The sequence below is a fragment of the Bacillus rossius genome, chromosome 13 (genome assembly GCF_032445375.1).
Source record: "Bacillus rossius redtenbacheri isolate Brsri chromosome 13, Brsri_v3, whole genome shotgun sequence".
NCBI classification, from domain to species: Eukaryota; Metazoa; Arthropoda; class Insecta; order Phasmatodea; family Bacillidae; genus Bacillus; species Bacillus rossius.
In genome coordinates this window covers 2,299,009-2,322,598 of record NC_086340.1, presented here as the reverse complement: position 1 = coordinate 2,322,598, position 23,590 = coordinate 2,299,009, and the positions used below count along the sequence as shown (strand labels likewise).

General features: G+C 38.3%; 1 protein-coding gene across 6 annotated transcripts in view; it reads right to left on the bottom strand.

The window, feature by feature from the left end:
* Positions 1–23,590, bottom strand: part of LOC134538088 (protein zer-1 homolog) — a 31,788-nt gene that overhangs the window by 6,494 nt on the left and 1,704 nt on the right. For 3 of the 6 annotated variants that reach the window (XM_063379098.1, XM_063379100.1, XM_063379099.1), the window contains 8 exons: positions 16,351–16,484; positions 12,055–12,215; positions 10,693–10,895; positions 9,430–9,601; positions 8,621–8,782; positions 7,116–7,277; positions 2,281–2,430; positions 68–222 (listed from right to left, as the gene is read on the bottom strand). In XM_063379098.1, coding sequence (XP_063235168.1) covers positions 68–222; positions 2,281–2,430; positions 7,116–7,277; positions 8,621–8,782; positions 9,430–9,601; positions 10,693–10,895; positions 12,055–12,215; positions 16,351–16,484 — 1,299 coding nt within the window. Of the gene's footprint in view, positions 1–40; positions 223–2,280; positions 2,431–7,115; positions 7,278–8,620; positions 8,783–9,429; positions 9,602–10,692; positions 10,896–12,054; positions 12,216–16,350; positions 16,485–23,590 lie in introns of all 6 variants that reach the window. The other 3 variants (XM_063379095.1, XM_063379096.1, XM_063379097.1) reach the window with 1 other exon arrangement.

Sequence of the window (23,590 nt, the reverse complement as noted above, 5' to 3'; positions counted from 1 at the left end):
TTGAAGTGCTGTCAAGCTGCTGAGCGCTGCACTGACATACTTAGCGTGCTCTTGTCCCCACACGTGCCTGTAGTTGATGTTGCGCTCCGTGTCGAGGTCCCAGCGCTCGATGGCCTGCACCATGCGCTGCAGCACGTCCTCGCGCCGGGGGCAGTCCAGCGTCCACGCGCCCGCGCCGTCCGACGCCATGTGGGAGAGCACGCCCGCCGCGTTGTAGCTCACCTGGCGCGCAAACCCCCGCTCCGCTGCAGTCCCTGCCCCTTCGCACCCGCGCACTCTCCGCGGCAACACACACCTCGTACGCAGACACAACTGAACAATACATTACACCAGGGGCGCAACAACTAAATTTCCAAAAGGGGGGCAATATACCTTTTTACAAAGAATCATCGATCCTCCCCTATTGAAGCGGGGGGGTCCGGAGGGGTACCTCCCCCCGGAAAAGTTTTGTATTTAAAGGTGGAAAAATGGTGCTATTTAAGCAGTTTTATCATCTAAAAATTGATTATACAGCACTTTCTTTGCACCCGTTTGCCCCCACTTCAACGTTTCAGAGGAGGGGGGGGGGGCAAAATACCTTTGCCCCCCCCTCCCCCCTGTTGTTGCGCCCCTGCATTATATATGTAGTTTATTTAACAGTTCAGCGTAATTTACTAGTGTTTCTTGTTGTTCATTAACGGTTAATGTCATTCTACACAATAATTTCCTGATTAATGTTACGTCGATTGTTCCACCTTCCTTTTATTAACAGTGATGTGTATAGGGACACCTGTATTTCGCGAATACATTTCGTGTCTAGGTGCATTGCGAAACACAGCAGTTTTTTTTTTCTTGTAGTCGTTGGGTGTGGTTGGCGAGAGGTGTCTGGAGACACCTGGTGTCGGGGCCAATGCGGGAATGTGGTCACCGTACTGCTGCACGCGAAACGATTCGCCATTACTCTTGAGAAAAAGCTACAGTGTTTTGTGACATGCCTTGACACGAAATGTATTCGCGAAATACAGGTGTCCCTAGTGATGTATTCTATCATTACGTATTTGTTTTCTGTTTAAAACGTTTATTGTACATGACCGTATTTGTTTGGTTTTGTTTTGGTCGCTGCTGCTACGTGGTCCACTCGCCTTCCGTGCGTGGGCCGGCGTGGATGTGCCTACCTGCTGTGGATTCCTCTCAGGTAGCGCCTGGCCGACGGTTTTCGAGTGTCCGCGTAGCAGCACGGATCACTACTGTCCTCGTCTCACATGTGTCTTGCCCCACGTCCAAGCCCTCGGCTGTTGGTGGGCACGTGACGAATTTAAAATACCGTATTGGTCCGAATATAAGGCAACCATTTTTACATAAACGAGAGATGCGAAAATTGGAAGTCGCCTTATTTTCGCACCCAAGACGTCAGCACCGCAAACATTAGTTCCAAGCTGAAAGCTACAGTAGAAACATTGTTAAACAAAATGTTCAAGATTTTTTATATTAACTAAAACTTCGTTACCTCACACGGGGAAAACGATATCTTCACCCAATATTGCAATAATTCACAATTGTTTAAAGTTGAAAATTAAAATATTTGTTCTTGAGTAAAAATGTGAATGTTGAAGCATCTCAAAATGGCAACCTTTTATTACACAATTCATATTTGTACTTTGTGTACAATCACATGTTAACATTTACAGTAATTTATTTTCAGATTTTTTACAGAAATATTTGTACTAAAATATCATAGCTATTTTCAGAATGATTGTTTACGTTTACAAACAGAAAATGTTAAGAACATTTCGGATGTAATGTTTGGAAATTCACGGCTGCCAACTGTCTTTCCACAATATTTCTTTGTTGTAAAACGAACATTGATGAACACGCACGAAGACGTCATATTTATAGGAATTTGGTACATTGCTTCAAAAGCTATTTTAATAATTTCACAGTAATCCACTATTTATTTATGTAACAACATTTCAAACAACATAATTATCATAGATTATTCTTTAAAATTCATAGGACAGAGAGTAATATGGACAAATATTCGCGGTCACGTCACCGAAGTTATTCATGGCCGTATGCTTCACCATGGCAGCTAGCCACTTGTTTTGTTCCGGCAAGCTGTATTCTTTGTTTTCTTTGTTACGTATATATAAAGCCCGCCGCACACGGTACAATATATATATTCGGGTCAATACGGTAAATAAAGTGACCGTGCTGGAAATCAACGCAGCACCGAAAAAAAAACGGGAATGTCTGCAAACTATGGAACACCTAAACAAAAAGGATGGCGGAGACAGGGCTGACCTCGATGCCGTCGCTGGACGAGTCTAGCAGCTCGGCGAACACGGACACGAACTGCCGCGTCATGAGGCGCGGCCGCAGCGACTGTACCTCGGCCACGTTGCCGAGCAGCCCCATCATGTTGCGCAGTAGCTCCTCCTTCTCCGGGAACACCTGCACGCACACACACAAGGAGTAGCACGCACGGACATGCACACACAAGGAGTAGCTCACACTCACACACTAGGAGTAGCTTACACACACACTAGGAGTAGCTCACACTCGCATACACTAGGAGTAGCACACACACACTAGGAGTAGCTCAACTCACATACACTACGAGTAGCACGCACACACACACAAGGAGTAGCTCACACACACACTAGGAGTAGCTCACACTCACATACACTAGGAGTAGCACGCACACACACTAGGAGTAGCTCACACTCGCATACACTAGGAGTAGAACACACACACACACACTAGGAGTAGCTCACACACACAAGGAGTAGCTCACACTCGCATACACTAGGAGTAGCACACACACACTAGGAGTAGCTCAACTCACATACACTACGAGTAGCACAAACACACACACACACAAGGAGTAGCTCACACACACACTAGGAGTAGCTCACACTCACATACACTAGGAGTAGCACGCACACACACTAGGAGTAGCTCACACTCGCATACACTAGGAGTAGAACACACACACACACTAGGAGTAGCTCACACACACAAGGAGTAGCTCACACTCGCATACAGGACCGTAACTAGGGGGGGGGGGCAAGCGGGGCATACGCTCCGGGCACAAAGCTGTGGGGGGCGCCGGAATCGCTTGCATTGTAATTCCTCTACTACAACTGGTAGTAACTGGTAAAAAAAGATTTTTTTAACTTGCATGCCAGGAATGTCTAATCTGATTTACAATATATAACAGTCTCAACATATATTTATTTTAAAATACTCTGAGAAAAATGATAAGGTCACCATTAGGAACGGACACCCCCCCCCCCCCCCCGCTTTATTGGTGTGGTTGGTATGTGCACAAAAAATGAGGGGGGAGGGGAAGCGCATGAATCCATTCGTGCCCTGGGTGCCAGAGACTCTAGTTGCGGCCCTGCTCACATACCATGTTTACCAGCGGAAGGGTCGCACCTTTGATTTCGGGCATTAAAAATCTAACATTTTCACCGCAAGGGACGCCCTCGAATATGAATCGCACCATACATCTATCTGTCTCCAGTAGAATACAAGTGAAGTCTTTACGGCCTGCGCCTCGGCTTATTGCTGCGTTAAGAAATACGGCACTGATGTCGGCCCTCGGTCCTTCGTCTTTCATTTGAAATTGAGGGCATTTAGGTTTCGCTGACACAAGTGTGCAAACCAATCAAAATTGCTCAGGGTGTTGTATCTACCAACTAAGATATACAATGTAATTGACCTAAAATTAGTGATGGGATTTTCGATACTTCAATACCTCGATACCTTCAATACTTGACAGTATCGAAAAGTATCGAGTATCGAAACTGTAAGTTCGATACATTTTTTCGATACCGGAATGCTTGTTCATTTGTATTGAATTAAGTTTTGAGTAGCCATCGTACAAAATACAACTACAGTAGAACCTCGATGATACATTCACATTTCATACATTTTCCGTGTAATACTCCGATTAATTTTGGTCCCGCCGAAAGTACTATATTTACAATGGTTTACTTTCCAGGAACATACACTTATAAAATCATTAATTTCCCGTTTCATACGTTTCTACAAAGCGGAAAAGTCCTAAAGTGCACAAATTTTTTTGTTATATTCCTCCTGATAAACTACGTTAGTAGTACGATAGTATCAGGAAGACTGTGCACTTTGCTAGTAGCATCTATAGCCAGCACCAAGCGAGACTAGTGGCGCAAACTAGCAATGATTATTAAAATGGTGCACGCGCTTTACCAAGGCACGGATCTCATTTTTGTGCATTCATTAATCTTTGAACTGAATATACCCGTTTGTTATTGTTTTCTTACGATCGGATTGTTTTGTAATTTACGTTTCTCAAGTTAAAATTTTATTGAAAATTGTTTTATTGCATAAAGTTGTTTGTAAAATGAAACAAACAAGGAAAAAATTCTGATTTTCTTTTTACAATAGCCTTATTTTTTCAATTTCTAATTTAGGCTTAGTAACTTTTCCCCCCCTCCAAGAAAGGACTTCATAACATTTTGTAAGGCCACTGTTTCTCATTTTGTATTTCACTTCTATTTTTTATATTAATTTTTACATTTTTATACTCAAGTCTTTAAAGTTGTTTGCAGTTTGTATTTTTGTAATAAAGAGGGCATTTATATAGTTTAAAAATAATTTATGTTATTTGTAATAATTGTTACTTAATGGGAAAATATTTTTCCCTGGAGTATCAAAAGTATCGAAAGTATCGAACTGAAAAAACAATACAGTATCGAGTATCAAAAATGTGGTATCGTCCCACCTCTACCTAAAATTATGCACTATTTGAACAAAAAATATAGAGTGATGGTACTGAGAAAAAAAAAGTTCTCAAAGGTTTTTCATTTTATCAAATAGTATACAAAGACAATTTTTGAAATTCCCTTGATCATTAATTCTTTATTTAAATCAATAATCCTACCACCACTGGGAAATCTTCAAACGTTTAAAACATTACTCTATGTGAGGAAACCCTCCCAATACACCAGTTATTCAAGTAGCCCACATACTAAATCCAATAATGAAAAATATTTGGATGTTACACTTCTTTAGGTGCAATGAGGGAGAAATTTAGTATGGAATGAAACACGTGCACACCATGCAAATAAAATTTAATAGAACGAAGTCCATACGTGTGTTGCCCAGTTGTGTTCACAAGCAAGATATACAATGCAGAACCTGGTTTACACTCAAACAAATTAAAAAATAGTTCATTGGCTTGTATATATATTTTTAATATTGAACCTAATATTTTAATGCTGAACCAGTGAACAAATACTATGCAAAAATAGGACCAGTTGGCTTTTTTTTAAAAAAAAAAACATACACGTGTTCTCAGTTATGGGAGGCAACTAATTATGATCAGTGCTAGCACTGTTCACACAGTGATGGTCTCGACTACTTGTCGAAGTGAACTCGAAGTAGCACCACTCAAACCGTGACGGTCCCGACTACTTATCGAAGTGAACTCGAAGTAGCACCACTCAAACCGTGACGGTCCCGACTACTTATCGAAGTGAACTCGAAGTAGCACCACTCAAACCACGATGGTCTCGACTACTTATCGAGGTGAACTCGAAGTGGCACCATTCCTACCGTGATGGTCTCGACTACTTATCGAAGTGAACTCGAAGTAGCACCATCCAGACCGTGACGGTCCCGACTACTTGTCGAAGTGAACTCGAAGTAGCACCACTCAAACCACGATGGTCTCGACTACTTATCGAGGTGAACTCGAAGTAGCACCACTCAAACCACGATGGTCTCGACTACTTATCGAAGTGAACTCGAAGTAGCACCACTCAAACCACGATGGTCTCGACTACTTATCGAGGTGAACTCGAAGTGGCACCATTCCTACCGTGATGGTCTCGACTACTTATCGAAGTGAACTCGAAGTAGCACCATCCAGACCGTGACGGTCCCGACTACTTGTCGAAGTGAACTCGAAGTAGCACCACTCAAACCACGATGGTCTCGACTACTTATCGAGGTGAACTCGAAGTAGCACCACTCAAACCACGATGGTCTCGACTACTTATCGAAGTGAACTCGAAGTAGCACCACTCAAACCACGATGGTCTCGACTACTTATCGAGGTGAACTCGAAGTAGCACCACTCAAACCGTGACGGTCCCGACTACTTATCGAAGTGAACTCGAAGTAGCACCACTCAAACCACGATGGTCTCGACTACTTATCGAGGTGAACTCGAAGTAGCACCACTCAAACCACGATGGTCTCGACTACTTATCGAAGTGAACTCGAAGTAGCACCATCCAGACCGTGACGGTCCCGACTACTTGTCGAAGTGAACTCGAAGTAGCACCACTCAAACCACGATGGTCTCGACTACTTATCGAGGTGAACTCGAAGTAGCACCACTCAAACCACGATGGTCTCGACTACTTATCGAAGTGAACTCGAAGTAGCACCACTCAAACCACGATGGTCTCGACTACTTATCGAGGTGAACTCGAAGTGGCACCATTCCTACCGTGATGGTCTCGACTACTTATCGAAGTGAACTCGAAGTAGCACCATCCAGACCGTGACGGTCTCGACTACTTGTCGAAGTGAACTCGAAGTAGCACCACTCAAACCACGATGGTCTCGACTACTTATCGAGGTGAACTCGAAGTAGCACCACTCAAACCGTGACGGTCCCGACTACTTATCGAAGTGAACTCGAAGTAGCACCACTCAAACCACGATGGTCTCGACTACTTATCGAGGTGAACTCGAAGTGGCACCATTCCTACCGTGATGGTCTCGACTACTTATCGAAGTGAACTCGAAGTAGCACCATCCAGACCGTGACGGTCCCGACTACTTGTCGAAGTGAACTCGAAGTAGCACCACTCAAACCACGATGGTCTCGACTACTTATCGAGGTGAACTCGAAGTAGCACCACTCAAACCACGATGGTCTCGACTACTTATCGAAGTGAACTCGAAGTAGCACCACTCAAACCACGATGGTCTCGACTACTTATCGAGGTGAACTCGAAGTGGCACCATTCCTACCGTGATGGTCTCGACTACTTATCGAAGTGAACTCGAAGTAGCACCATCCAGACCGTGATGGTCTCGACTGCTTATCGAAGTGAACTCGACGAAGGCAGACTCACGCTGAGGCAGCCCAGGAAGAACTCCATGCCCCCGCCGTCCAGGAAGCGCTTGCAGTTGACGGCCGTCTCGTCCGTGACGTTCCACATGGTGGACCACGCCACCTCCAGCACGTCGTCGCAGACTCGCCGCGCCAGGCGGTCCTCGATCAGGCCCAGCATGCGCTGCAACACGGTCGCGCACACACACGCCTCTCAGCACCCGCAGCTCAACACTCTGCTTACCGCGGAGCGGGTCCTGTACGACCATCACACCATTCTGATGTTTAAGAAACGGCATACTCACTAATCCAGCGCAACTACGATCCCGAATCCCAACCAGCAAATGGTTATTATGACACACGCCGACCTCCACCACTTCAATTGTGAGTGACGGATCGCGAGATGACAAACCGAGGAAATACGTTCTTTTTAATGATTCTTACAGTGGGGGAAGACCGATTGAAAAACATTTTCCATGGACGTAAGCCACTGCAGTATTATCCAGGATATCTGTGCAGTTTCATCCCTAGGTTCGCCATGTGCGTTACTGTGTAGCCTGTGTGTTGTCCAAGGTCGTTTTTTTTGTTCCCGTTACAACTGTCTTGTCGTCGTTAAGTCCACTGTGTTTATCTGTGCTGTGTATTTTTTATGGTTTTATTTTTAGCCCAATTTTATTTTTAAAATGTGCTATTGTTTTTGTTTTTATAAAAGTTGTTTTGTGATACTTCTTCCAAAGAAAATAACGGTAAACTTTATGTGGTGCATTCCTAAGATAAAATAACTTTTAATAAATTGGTCTAGAACAGATATATTTAGAACAAATAAAAATTAATTAAAAAAAGTTTTCTGATCCACAGACTTTGGTAAAAATAGTTTTGTATGGAAATAACAACATTCCTTGGATTTATGAGATTTGAATTAAATTTTGTTAAATGCTGCTCAATTCCATGATATAACTTGCATTTTGATCCTACATGGTGTATTAACTTGCCTTTCGTGTTAGGCAGTGTTTTGAAATGCTTTTCAGTGTTTATTTCAGTTTGGTTGCAAGCAGGGGCGCAACAACTAAATTTCCAAAGGGGAAGGGAATATACCTTTTAATAAAGAAACATCGATCCTCCCTATTGAAGCGGGTGGGGCGGGGTGGGGGGGAGATGTCCGGGGGTCCTACCCCGGGGAAAATTTGTATATCAAGGTGGAAAATGGTGCTATTTAAGCAGTTTTACTATCTAAAAATTGATTACACAGCACTTTCTTTGCCCCCGTTTGGCCCCACTTCAAGGTTTCAGAGGGAAGGGGATGGGGGGGGGGGGGGGGGCAAAATACTATTCCCCCCCCCACCCCGTTTTTGCGCGCCCCTGGTTGCAAGTCACCGTACAATCTTGTCCCTGTTTATATGACTTATTCATTTTTGCCGAGTTTTCTGGTCATCTACTGATTTAGCGTTTTGACATCGGCTGATTCCGGCTTATTCATCACTTCTGGTCTCGGCACGGAGAGGGACGGCGGGGACGGCGGGGACTCACGCTGATGGCCCCCAGGTCCCCCAGCAGCTGCTTCTGGAAGCCGTCCACCTGGCAGGCCAGCGAGTTGAGCAGGTAGATGCCGATGCGTTGCACAAAGCCCTCCTGCTCCATCTCCGACACGATGTGCAGCAGGATGGACACCAGGCGGCGGTAGTCGAACAACTGGCACAACACACGCACGGTTCAACCTCCTTCACCCAGACTAACAGCTTGCTGTTACAAAAATAAAAAGATACCGAACTGTCACCGAAAATCTTGTCCGGGAGTCATCATCAAAACCATACAAAACCATAAAAAAAATAAACTTTTCTTCGGTGCTCAGTCGGACCCAAGGTAATGTAGGCATAAGGCAAATCGCCTCTCAACAGTCAATCTGGGATCAATTTCAGGTGATATCAAGACCGAGTTTATGCATCATGGGTGTTTAAGGGCTGTGCCTACCTGGACACACACAGTGTGCAGAGCTTCCGTAAAAACCACGTGATTTGATAAACATTCAAAATATCCGAGTGCGGTCTATTTACAGAAAGCATTTAATAATATGATGCGAATGAGTATTTCTGTTCCCTTAGATGAGTGAAAATGGAAGAAAATGTGAGTTTTCAGAGTAATTTTTAGGCGTGACACACCCGGTACAGATTCTTGAAAGCACTCAAGGAACTTGCACCACACCTTCATCATCATTTCTCCACCACATAATGTTACGGTCACCGCTCAGATCTCATAGTTGTCCTACGCACGACGAGAAGACTGTGACTCCGTCGCAGGACGGGAGGGAAGGGACGTGCGTAGGGCCGGGGGGAGCTCACCACGTCGTCGGGGATCCTGAACTGGCAGAGCGTGAGGCAGCCGTTCCTCATCATGGTGTCGTCATCGCGGTACATGTTCATGCCGTTCAGCAGCGTGCCGATCACCAGCTGCTTGGTCTTCATGTCCAGCAGGCTGCGGTCCTTGCCCTTCACGATGTAGAACAAGGTGGCGCTGCGAGCACACCACGCACCGGTTACAGTCACAGCTTCACGCCTTCACTTCCGAACATCACACGGCGGAACAAGACGAAACAGGAAACAACACCGCAAAGCACGCGCGAGTTAACACACACCATTCGGCATGGAAACGTAACTGAAAAACACAAACTCAATCAAAGCAATCTGACATCGCTTAACTTAAATTTAAAAAAAAATTGTTAACCTTTTATCATGGCCAATTCATTGAACGTAATATATATCGAGCCATGAACGTTGTATCAAAATGTGTGAACGAAATGAATTGCAAAATCTTGCATGTATCGTTAATTACACATTTTTTTACATAGATGATGTTGGCACATTTATCAAACACTCAGAACATTCGGCAATTTATTTTTATTTTTCCGAGTAGTTCTGTTCAATAAATTCTTATTACTAAAGATTTTTTTTGGTGAAAGAGTATCAAGAAAATTTTTTTAATTTCATATTTGTTGGATACAACACTATTTTTATTGAATGAAGACATGATAAATTAGAGATTCTCGTAAGGACTCTCAAGGGACTTGCATTAAACCTTTAACATTATTTCTCTCCCAATGAATGTAATTGTTACCACTGAAATCTCACAGTGGCCCCAGGGGCGTAGCCAGGATTTCTTTTCGGGGGTAGTTAGTTTACTTACACCCTGCCCCCGTACTAGGGAGGGGGTACGGGGGCCCTCCCCCGGAAAAAAATTTGATTTTAATGTGCAAATTGGTGCTATTAAATCACTTTCGTAATTAAAATATTGGATTTAAATAATATAAATTTGTGTCCCGACTTTATGACAATTTTAACGAGACACTGTTGAAAACTCATTGCTGAATATTAAGGGTTATCGGCTCGAGGGTTCTTTCTTGGTTTTATCCAAGTGCATTTGCAACAGCTAGACAAGTGTAAATTTTGTCATAAGTACATATATACATATATTTTTTTTAATATTTCGGGGGGTGTTTGGACACCCAAATCACCCCCCCTAGCTACGCCCCTGGTGGCCCTGTAACGAACGAGAAGGTACGCGCTCAGAGGAGACACCCCAGGAACACGCCGGGGACGGACGCCGACCTGCCGGAGATCTGGATGTGCTTCTCGCCCAGGTGCCGGTCCATCGCCTCCAGCACCACCTTCATGGCGTGGCTGGGGTCGTGGCAGGTCTCGTAGCGGAACAGGTGGTACAGGTCGTTCAGCACCTTCTGCAGGATCGCCGGCCGGTCGATGTTGGCCGCCGCCGCGTTGAAGATCTGCACCTCGTTCAGGTCCCCGGCAATCTGGCCACAGCATTATAGCATTACATTCACAGATGTTGTAGTTCCAGAAAAAAATTTTTTTTAGGAAAAATTCCAAGTCGCACACACGCACCCACATAAACACAAAAACACACACAAAAAATACAAACACACACGCAAAAACACAAACACACAAAAACACAAACACACAAAAACACCCACACAAAAACACACACACACAAAAAATTCTTTTTCAATGTTTTTATACAAAAAAGAACCAAGTAAAACACAACTTTCTGTTTTTCTTTACAACCTAATGGCTCATTTAATATTTAAGGGTTGGTTAGTAGGACCCATGCTATCCTCTACCGACTGATAGAAACCAAAAAATTGTATTTTAAACAACAGATACCAAACTGCAGAAATTAAATTATCATGCAATATTTATCAACATATCTTAATTTTTGCAGTAACCCATAATGGTAAGATAAATAAGGAAAATATTTTCCAGAAAAGTTATCTTCCTAAAATTTTTCTGTTCTGAAAATTTTCCCACCTGATCCCTAACTACCTTAAAATAATGACAAGAAAATAAAAATTCACCATTGCATGTGAGACCCCACCTTAAAAATATAATATATTTAGGCAAAGACGAGTTTTATTTTATAATTTTAGATAACAGCTAATAAAAATTAAGAGGTGGTCTGACTACTCTTGCCCCAAAATTCACTTACACCATTTTAACCTATAACAATTTAACATGACCAATATTGGATAGCTATGCATAAAAAAATTTTTATCTAGTTTTATTACAACTGTTTTCTAAATGTCTTGATGTAAGTTTTCGGACATACGCCATTGCTAAGCTCATGTATGTCTGTTATGGAATATTATGTGGTGTTTATATCCTATTGACAACAGCAATTTTTGGCTTAATTTGTGTTTTTTTGTAGTTTTTTTCTACAGACATACATGAGCTTAGCAATGGCGTATGTCCAAAAACTTACATCAAGTCATGCACTCCCACTACATGAATCTTTCAAAGATAATACGTTTTCTAAATGTTTTTAACACCCGTGATAAAAAATATTGAAAACGTTGAAGACTGGCGTGGAATTGAATGTGTTGCCTTTATTTCGGTGACTGATCGCTAGGGTGGCGTGATCCGGAAGGCGTCGGCCGTCGCGAAGGAAGCACTCACGTTCCTGGCGGGGATGTCGTGGCGGCGGCAGGCGGCGTGGTGCGTCCCGTACAGTCCCAGGAAGTCGAACGGGGCGTTCACCCGCGAGCTGAGGCCCGGGATGTCGGTCTGGGGCATCGAGTCCTTGCAGTCTTTGGAGTTGGGGCTGTGTTCTGCCACGCCTGCGCTCAAACACACGGCCGAGTGAGACCCTCGCCCGACACGCCGGACAGTGACCTTGACCTCGGTCGCAGATGCGAGGGGGGGCAAGAGGGGTGTTCCCCAACAACCCCGCTCAACATCTCAATGAGGGCAGTACGTTGTGTTGGGTGATGCAAGGCGACTGTTACAACCTGGAACTACAAACCACTCAAGTGTTGCATATTGACAATAATGTGACTGTCCAAATACCTTTTACACAAAGTTTCTTCAATATAAAAAAAAATTGGTTGTCTGTAAAGTCGGTTCACGGACGATAGTTTTAACGTGACAACGTCATAACAAAACATTGATGAAATGATTGCATACTTTTATGAATAAAATTGAATCATTTTTATTGAATTATCACTATTTTGTATGGATACAAAGAAAAAGTGAAATGAAATCTACAATTTAATTGATAAATTTACTTTTATTTGCACTCATTCATTCAAATATGTTTATTACTTTAACGAAGAGATTATTTTAACTATAACTTTTATACATGTTTGCTATTTAACTTCTTCCAATCTGTGCTATTCTGCTAAGGATAGGACGATGATAGGAAAAGTAGGAAACGAATGGGAGTGTTTCAAGTTTAATGTGCCTCGAGAAAAAGTCAAATCGATGGTTGTTCCAATCGAGTGGAAGAGAGATAGATACGGTGCAAGCGTACAATGAGCGTAACGGGACACAGTGTAATGGGACAATGTGTTTAACGGGATACTTTTTTGTGCGTGCAGCCGGCGCTCATCGATTTATTAGACGTTGTCACGTCAAAAATTATCTTCCTCTTGAATAAAGTTCTGTATGTGTGAGCAGGTGAAAGTTTTTAATCTATGTCACCTTAAACCAGCACCAATATTGCATATTGTTATTGTGTCCTTTCTTACTATTAAGGAGTTTTTAAGGTCCTGTTTGTGTTTACTTCCATCAACTTCGCCACTATCAAGAGGTACAAAACTATTTGCAATATCACAAAATACCTCAAGAAAATAACAATTATAATATTTAATGCACAAAAAATAATGTCTTTGGTTAGTCAACACGTCTATCTGAAAATTGTAGTCCTAACATTTTATCCAATCAATTTAACATTTACTTTATGAGTTCAAATTAACACAGCAAAACAAATATTTTTTTTAGTTAAAAGGTGAGGTACAATATATAAAAAAGGAATTTAAAACTTTTTATTACTTAAAATTGAGATACATTGCCCAATATTCACCAAGTCGGAAACAATAAAACTTTCAAATATCATCATTTATCCATTACTTACATGCTATCAGTCTTTATCTGGGAGTTTTTAAGGATTCTTAGTGAAATTTAAATACTTTTAAGGGCCCTTATTCAATTAAAGACAAATTAAGGACTTTTTAAGGATATTAAGGCTGAGTATGAATCTTGCAGAATGTCAACATGGATCTGTAATAAAACTTTCATAACATTTCCCTCACAAAAATATCCAATTTCCCTAATTTCTAAAAATAATTTTCCTATTTTGCAATTTTTTGAAATAAATAAAAAAATTCAAACCCTTCTATCCCCACAGCTAGCCTAGGTCTCTCTCAATTTTCCTAATTTCGAACAGAACCATATCCTACATTATTTTAAAGTGTGTATGACTATGCTAAAAAGAATGGAAACGCTATATCAACTTAAACTTTTGTGGGTTATCAACAATATGAAAAAAAAAAATTATTTCAGAGTTTAGGTGGTAGCAGATTTGAGTATGACATTTCCACCTTGAATTACTCTCACTGGGTAAATTGCCATGTCTTTTCCAGGATTTAAAGTAAATGACCTTCTTTCCCAGACCAATTACCAATTTCCTGACTTTTCCCTGACTTTCCAGATCTTCCAGGAGTGGAAAGGGATCACAAGGAGTTCAAAAATATGAACAAATTTCAAAGGAAACATTTAAATGCATGCACAATCTGGTTAATCACAAAAAAAAGGGGGGAAAAAAAGGCTTGTAATTATAGTCTAAAATTCAACTCCTTGAAAACATTATATTTCAGTCTTCCACTTTCCAACTAGCCTAAAAAATGATATTTTCACCAAGCTGTATCTTTAGACCTCCAGATCGTGAATAAGTGAAACTACCCGAGGGGTTGTTAAAACACACCCACTCCCACAGTTGCGTGTAGCACAGCGCGCTAGCTCTGGCTGCCTTGTTCACGGATGTGTCAGTGCCACACACGCCTCACTTCGCTGCTTCTGTGGTCAGAAAAAACCACACCATTTGAAAACCGCTCAAGACATCCAAGTGGTGCCTTTTTAATTTTTATTTTAAACTGTATTTTTAGAAGAGTTATGACTAAAAAAGATGTTTGCAGGATAATTTTAAGACATGGAACACCTGGTACAGATTCGTGAGAGTACTCAAGGGACTTGCCTTTAACCTTTATCTTTATTTCTCCGCCATATAATGTGTCACTGTTCAAATCTCTTAGTTGCCCCATGCACTGGGAGAAGACTGCGCGCCAGTCCAGAGGCGACACCGCGCTAGAAGCACCAGCGAGTGGCACACTTGTAAACCCGCCTCACCCACACACACACACACACCCCTGACTAGGTGAGCTCCCTTGAGCAGGGGGCAGACAGAATCAGAAAGACGTCATCTTGGAATGAACGAAAAAATGAATCATGGCTTGATATCTTTCAGAGAAAGGGGTCGTTACAGACGGTGAGGGGTGAAGTGACGTGGATGCATCATCAGCAAAATGAACAGACGGATGAAAGTCCAAAGTGTTTCCCATTTGCGAAATATCCAGTCTGTGATCTGACCATTCAACAGCTTCCTTCGGATTATTATTGAAAAATTTGACCTTGTTATGGCAGTTCCTTTATTCGATGGAAAACGTTAAGCTGACAATAATAAATTGTAAAATCATTAGTGGTTCCAACAATCTGCAACTGAAAAAAATATTATCAATAGTAACACATTTAGTCTCAGATTTTCTGTCAATTTTCAATTTCATTAATTCTAATTTTGTTTTTTTTCTCATTAATTTTAATTGAATTCATAATATAAAACAAGGGTGATGGTATGTAAATGGTTTTAAATTCAATAAGTGTTTTTAAATGCTTTTCAGAATCCTAGAGACAAATGTATATTTAATTCTTAGCATGAACTAAAAGCATTTAATCATTTAGTATGCTCCAGGAATATACATACCATTTATATGTAGCATTTGTCAAACTTAATTTATATCATACATAAATTTTTTTTTTTAACATCTCGGAAATCTTTGTAGTATTTCAGGTTTTTGAGGGGCGGGGGGGGGGGGGGAGGAATTTATAGATTTAGGAAATTAATGATATCCTAAAATTAAAGAATTTTACAACAAAGGCTAAACACAAATGGTTAATTCTAAACTGTAGACCAGATGATATACAAGCTATCAGGTCATGTTTGAGTTGAAATATAAATTTGACTTCAATTCATTGAACTGACAGAACTAATTATAAGCAACTAGTTAGTTTTAAGGCACCTAAGTAAGGCACCCGTTTAAAAATGATGAATATAACAAACAATTTAATATACACAATTAAGTTATTCTCATTTTAATTTATTTTAATAATTTGCAAATGAAAATTATTTCTGATAGATATAAAGTATTTGACAAATAATTCTTTTTAACGAAGAACGACTTGAAAAACTACACAGCGTGTGAATCGTCTCATTGAGTAATCTTTAATGAATTATAACGACATACTCAAATAATAAAAATTGTTTCTCAGAGATAAATAAAATATTTGCTTACTTTGCGAAGTTAATTAATCAAATTCGAAAAGTAAAAGAAAAAACTTATAAATAATAATAATAAAAAAAAGGCCCTTCTTTAAGTTCCAACACCACCTTTTGGTGAAAAATTCAAATGCACTTCTTAGACAATATAATATACATGAAAGTGTGGCTGTGTGTAAAACAGCACGTGCGGCTACTGCAGAGTGCCAGAGTGCCGGCCGCAGACTCCTGCTGGGCGACTTCCCGCCACACGCTGGCACTCTGCAGTCAGGCGCTGTCTTAGGGAGTCAGTATCACATGTCCTGTGAAGTGCCGGGCAAATGCTAGGATATCAAAGGCCGTGTCTCGGTTCGCCTGCGACGCACCTGTGCCGGCGAGGTTCGTGCCGGAGATGTCCAGGGACACCAGGTGGGGCAAGCTCTCCACGAGAAGAGCAAGCATCTGGTTCTCGTTCCTGAATATCCCTTGCTTCTCCGTGGCCTGCGAGACATCCAGGTGCCTGCGGACAAGCGTCACCAATAGGAACAGGCGTAGCTACCTTCGGAGGACAGAATGTGCAAGTGCGTGTTTGTTGTTTAGGGTTTGGTCACTTCATTTTCTCATCTTTTCTATTAATTAAAGGATAATATTCGTACAGCGTGATTTTTCAATGAAGCAATAATCATACTCAGAAAAATACTTTTTTCAAACACTAGACACGATACTGTATTTACCCTGAAAACATTTCTGAATTCTTACTGGTTTTTGAGAAATCACCATTTATAACTTACCTCACAATGTGTGTGCATTGACGTGGTCGCCACCATTTTTTGCTTTCCTGTGTGGGTCTGCATGTGTATATGATTTGGAGAACTCAAGTTAAATCGTGGGAACGGTTGATTATGTTAGTTTAGTATACGTACATTAAAAATACTGAAATAAATTTTTAGTGGTTGCTTAGGAATTACCAATTTAAGATGTAAACCAACCATTCACACAATTTCACAGTATTTTTTTATGTAACCATACTGACATAACCAAATGCCCACATTGTTTTGAAGTATTTTTAATGTAGTTAACTTAACATAATCAACCATTTTCACGATATAACTACAGGTCTCCAAATCATACACACACAGACCCCCACAGAAAAGAAAAAAATTGCGCCGGTGGCATAAATGCAAAGGTATTGTAATGTAATCTATTATCGGTGATTTCTCAGAAACCAGTGCGAATATAGAAACACAGTTTTCAGGGTACATATAGTAACATCTATCTCTAGCCTCGGGAAAAAATATTTTCAGAAGTTTAAAATTACTTTATGGAAATATTTACTAAACTTTATACTCAAGCTATAAAAAGGTAGTAATAATAATAATTTATTTCCCTTTTTTTACACTTTGTTAACAATATCCACTTAATTAACCAGGATATTTAGCACTCACGAAAGCATGCTTGTATGTGAGTGCATCTAGTCACTTCAAATTACATGGGGTATTTTGACGATTGTACACATTTGTAAATGTATAATAACTGAGAACTAAATAAATAAATAAAATATAACCTAAGAAATTTTACATTAGTCATATAAAGATGAAAGTTAAAAAGAGCAATAAGCCAGAATGCCATGCTGCATAACAGACTGAAAAATAGCAAAGTAAACCACTTCAATAGATAATATTGTTCTTAGTTCAACGAATTTATACACCATTTTTCGAATCTTGTTCGTAAGATAAGAAACATGTTTATCCCACTTTAGAAAAGAGTCGAGCACTATACCTAAGTATTTTATATCCTGTATTCTATCTATGACACTACATTTTTCACAGCTAACGTTTATTTCGTTACATACATGAATTTTTAGTTCATGTTCGATAGGTTGACCCAAAATGTTGGCAGGGAAAGTAATATATTTGGTTTTATTTATGTTTAGAGAAAGAAAACTATCATCTAATATTTCTTTGACTTTCTTAAGTTAGTTATTTACCGTTTCAAAAACCGAAGGCCAATTGTCGGATGAATATAAAATTGCAGTATCATCTGCAAAAGAAACTATCTGCCCCGTTATGTCTAAGTTACATAGATCATTTCTATATATTAGAAACAAAATTGGCCCAAGAACACTGCCTTGTGGGACGCCTATATTTATATGTAGGATGTCTCCTAATTTATTATTTACTTTGACTCTCTGAGATCTACCCTCCAAATAACTTTTAAACCAAGTATTTGCCAAACCTCTTATTCCTAATTGATCCAGTTTATCTAAAAGTATTTTATGTGAGACTGTATCAAAAGCCTTAGCAAGATCCAACATTACACCAATACATTTTTTATCTTGTTCTATGGCTTTGTGCACAAAGTTTGTTACTTTAATTAGAGCATCATTTGTACTTAAGCCTTTTCTAAACCCAAATTGGTTTACAGACAGTATTTTGTTATTAACCAAAAATGACATTAATTGTTTTTTAACACATTTTTCTATAATTTTTGAAATGTTGCTTAATATAGAGATTGGTCTAAAATTTGAGGATGCAAAGCTACCCCCTTTATGCAATGGTATGACAATCGCTTCCTTGAGACGTCTAGGAAATTTCCCTAAACTTAAGCTTAAATTTACTATATGAGCTAGAGGTTTACACAATTTATATCTTTGTTCTTTTAATATGTTTACACTTATCTTATCAGAACCCAATGCATTGGAGGTTTTTAATTTCAGAAATAATTAATTGTATATCATATTCTGACACAGGAGCTAAGAATAAAGACCCTTGAACAATTTTTGTAGCAACTGAATAATTTTTGGACATTTTGCTAGAATTATTTTTAATGATTTCTGAAGCCATAGCATTTCCAACATTTGTAAAATATCTATTTAGTGTGTTTGCAGCTTGCTCAGGATTTGACATGGCATTTATTATGTTATTATCATTTAATACAGTTTTAATATCTACTTTTTCATTGTTTGAGCCAGTAACCTCTTTAATAATATTCCAAACTTTTTTAGAATCATTTTTTGCTTCAGCAATTTTTCTTTTATAATAATTGTCTTTAGTTATTCGTATAAGAGACGTAAGCCTATTTCTGTAGTTACAAAATGTTTGTCTTAGCTGCGTATTAAATGGTTGTTTGTTTATTTTGTTAATGAAAGTGAACAGACCATATCCGGATACGTGAATTCTGAAAAAAAAAAAATATAATAATTTTTTGGATTGGCTTAAAAATGAAGGATATTCCTTTTCTGTAAGAGACAGTAGAGTGCATGTCAAAGCAGGTAATAAATATTTCTGTTTGAAATGTGTGATTTGATTATAGTTTATATTATGATGTACTTTGTTTATGTAGTATGAGCTGGAAAAATATATATTTTTAGATATTTATGAGGCTCATTTCTAGAATGCGATACAAGGGCGCAGTAGCGTAGCTAGGATTTCTATTTGGTGGGGGGTGGGCACATTTGGTTATTCACCCAACCCTTCCAATAAAGCGGGTGGTCCGGGGGCCCTTCCCCTGAAAAAAAAATATGATTTCAAGGTCCAAATAGGTGCTATTTAAGCCTTTTTCATGCCACAATTCAGAATATATAACTGGCAGAAAATACTATATTTTTGTAAGAAAATTGGTTTGTGTGAACAATTTAATAATTATTTAAATGGCCTTCGAAGCTCTTATGCAAACTGCTTGCCAATTGAAACAATCAAATTGAAATGCAGTACATATCTTGGAATTTAGTTTACCGTCAAAAACAGAATGCTAGAACTTGACTGCTTCAAACTGCATTGTTGTAAGTTCTTTATTTAGTAGAAGCACATTTTATATAGGCTTACAATTGTATAATAGATTACCTAAGCATGTAACTGCTGAAGTAAATTTGGAAATCTATAACAAAAAAATTCATAATATGTTTCAAAACCAATGTTTTTATAGCATACAAGAATTATATGATTACTTGTAATTTTTTTATTTAAAAAATAATGTTTGAATTATAGTCTTGTGTGTTTCAAGTAAAGCCTGAAACAATGTATCCTTTATAGTATAAGAGCTTTTAAGATTAACTTATCAATTTTTAACATGTATATTGAATTAAGTTAGTTTTATCTACATTTTTTTATATGTATTTCTACCTATGTACCTACATGATACTGTCTATAAGTCATGTATATATTTTATATGTTTTAAGTGTTATGGATGACAAAAGGTCTACTTATTTCAGATAAAAAAATTAAATCACTTAGATTAAATTTAAGGTCGCAATCTAACCCTGCCCAAAAGGCATACTATAAAAAATATGAAAGTATTTATAGTAAACTGCTATTACTGGCAAAAAAAAAGTACAATACAGAGAAAATAACTTCTGCTGTCAATAAAACAAAACAGATGTGGAATATGATTAATAATGAAATAAAACCTGGTAAAAGTTGTGATAACTTAAGTATTAATATCTCCGGTGTAGAAGTGACTGACAGTACAATAATAGCGAATAAATTTAATAATTTCTTTATTGAAATCCCACAAAAGATACAAATGGAAACAAACCTTAAATACAAGGACTATAATCAAGATATTGACCATCATAAACCTATGCATATGCATCATAAGTCGTTATTCATAAAACCTATTACTACAGATGATATTGTCAATGTTATAAATAGCCTAAAAAATAAAAATTCCTTTGGATTAGATGGTATTCCAGTCACAATCTTAAAAAAATGCTCCAATTGGATTAAATCCCCATTAACATACATATTTAATGAATGTCTATCACAAGGTATATTTCCTGATAGACTTAAGTTTGCAAAAATTGTACCAATCTATAAAAAAGGTGACAAAAAACAGATGGATGGTTACAGGCCTATTGCTCTTCTTTCCTCCTTTTCAAAAATTCTAGAAAAGGTTATAGCAAATTCTTTGACTAAATTTCTAAATAACCAAAGACTAATAACTAACCATCAGTTTGGTTTCATGGTAGGAAAATCAACAGAGCAAGCAATTTTTCGTTTTATTAATAATACTCTAACATCTTGTGACAAAAAATGTTTTACTAATTGCATCTTTGCCGATCTTTCAAAAGCATTTGACTGTGTTAACCATGATCTACTTTTGATTAAGCTAGAAAACTGTGGTATAAGAGGTGTGGTTCATGACTTATTTAAATCATATCTTAATAATAGAAAACAAGTTACGTCAATCATATTTACTGAAAATAATTATACGACAGCATGTTTTTCTGAGCCAAAAAATGTTACACAAGGTGTGCCGCAAGGCTCTATTTTGGGTCCCATCTTATTTAACATTTATGTAAATGATTTCCCAACAAGCTTAAAATTAGGTTATGCAATATTGTTTGCCGACGATACAAGTATATTAATTATGGACCCAAATAGACATACATTAGAAACAAAAACCAGGCAAACACTTACTGATACATTGCGATGGTTCTCTACAAATAATCTTACCTTAAACTCTAATAAAACTGTTATTATGCAATTCGCATTGCGGAGAAGCAATTCATTAATACAAAATAACATTAGGATAGGTGATGATATTTTTTACTATGTAAAAAGTAATAAATTCCTTGGTCTTACTATAGATAACACTCTCTCCTGGACTGCACATGTTGATAACATCTGCAAAAAATTAAGTTCAACATGCTTTGGTATATATACATTAACAAAATTGTGCTCCAGTAGTGCTGTCTTATCTTATTATTATTCAAATATACAATCTGTTATTAGCTATGGTATTATATTTTGGGGGAATTCCTCAAATTGGAAAAAAATATTTATTTTACAAAAAAGAATTGTGAGAATTATATGTGGTAAGGAACACAGAAGTCACTGTAGACAAATTTTTAAAACAAATAAAATAATGACTGTGGTAAGCATATATATATATAAAACAATATTGTTTTATAACAATAATATACAATTAGTAAAAAATAGTGATATACATAAATATTTAACAAGAAACGCTGATAAATTACATAATGTACAGCATAGAACCAAAAAATATACACTAAATCCATTTTATATGGGCATGAAATTAATTAACAAACTCCCAAAAAGTATTATGGAAAATAGTAATAACCATACATTTGCATCTCAACTTAAAACCTTTTTACTACAAAAAGCTTACCACTCATTAGAAGAATTCTTTGATAAATAGTATTTTATTTTATTTTGTATCATGTAAATATGTATTTCTGTATTGTTGTATTTTAGTGATGTTTGCTATATGTAATGTGTTTTTATAAATTGTTTATTTGTCTATGATCATATGTGTAACATATATATATATATATGTTTCATTGTTGTTTTTTAATGATGTTTGTTATATATATTGTGCTTTTAAACTGACAACTTCTATCTGTTTGAATTTGTTTAAATATGTATTTGTTTTCATATTTAATACTTATGTAGTATTTTATTGCGGTTCTCTAATGATATATGTATGTGAAATGTGGTTCTGCAAATTGACAACTTCTTCCCATCTGCTTGGGTTGTATAGAAGGCCATAATAAATAAATAAATAAATAAATACTTATTGTAATGTATATCAAACTGACAAGCCCTATATTCTGTGAACATACAGTTCAAAAATTGAATCTATTGGGTGCAAATAAATAAATAAGTAAATAAATAATACGTTGTTGTATAAGTACAATGCTAATAATGATGTGTTCGGGGACTTAACACAGGTCCACTCACCTGAATAATTCTGATATCTGTGCCGAACCTTACTTTAAATTTTAATCTCTTTAAAAAGAAACTAGAAATATTATTTTTTTAAAATTTGTAATTTCCGCAAAAAAATTAATTAAATTAATGCGGGAACTATAAACGGCACAAACTTGACCAGAAATACCATATTTCCTTACCTGGAAGTTGCTTCAAGTAATAATAACTAAATCTTCCCACAATTTATGAATATTCTACAACAATGGATAGAATACAAATCTTTTGCTTACCCAACTGTTGTCAGTTTATTTATTATCTATACGTGATGAACTTAAAAAAAAAAATCGAAGATGCACGACTCCACCCGAACAGAATGTCGTCCCATGTCTTTGAATCTTAGGTTACCCTTTTCCTAAGAGACCTTTGACACACAACATTGTAACTAATAACAGTAGAAAAATGGTCTGTAATATTAGTGTGTAACACAGCAGCATAAACATCATTTAAATTTTTTATTTTTGCAAACGCATGGTCTATACAGGTTTGTGTGAAAAGTGTTTTGCGTGTAGTTTAGGTTAGGTTAGGTTAGGTTAGGTCACTTTACAAACTAACCACTGTCAGAAAAATCCTGAAGGGCTGCCCATCCAAGGGGCAACAATTCAGACAAGCTTTCAAAAACACTACTGTTAGAAAAATCCTGATGGGCTGCCCATCCAAGGGGCAAGTTTTCAGGATTATTTAAACTCTTAAAGGAGCGTGTTTTCAGAAATTGGATGGACTGCCCTTCCAGTCTCTGTACAAATAAACCACTGTCAGAAAAATCCTGAAGGGCTGCCCTTCCAATGGGCAACAATTCAGTCGCCCCTTTCCACAGCCCAACAGAGCCACCAAAGGGAACACGGTGGTAGAGCCCATAGGACGGAAGGTTGACATAGGCTAGTTGGGGTGTATC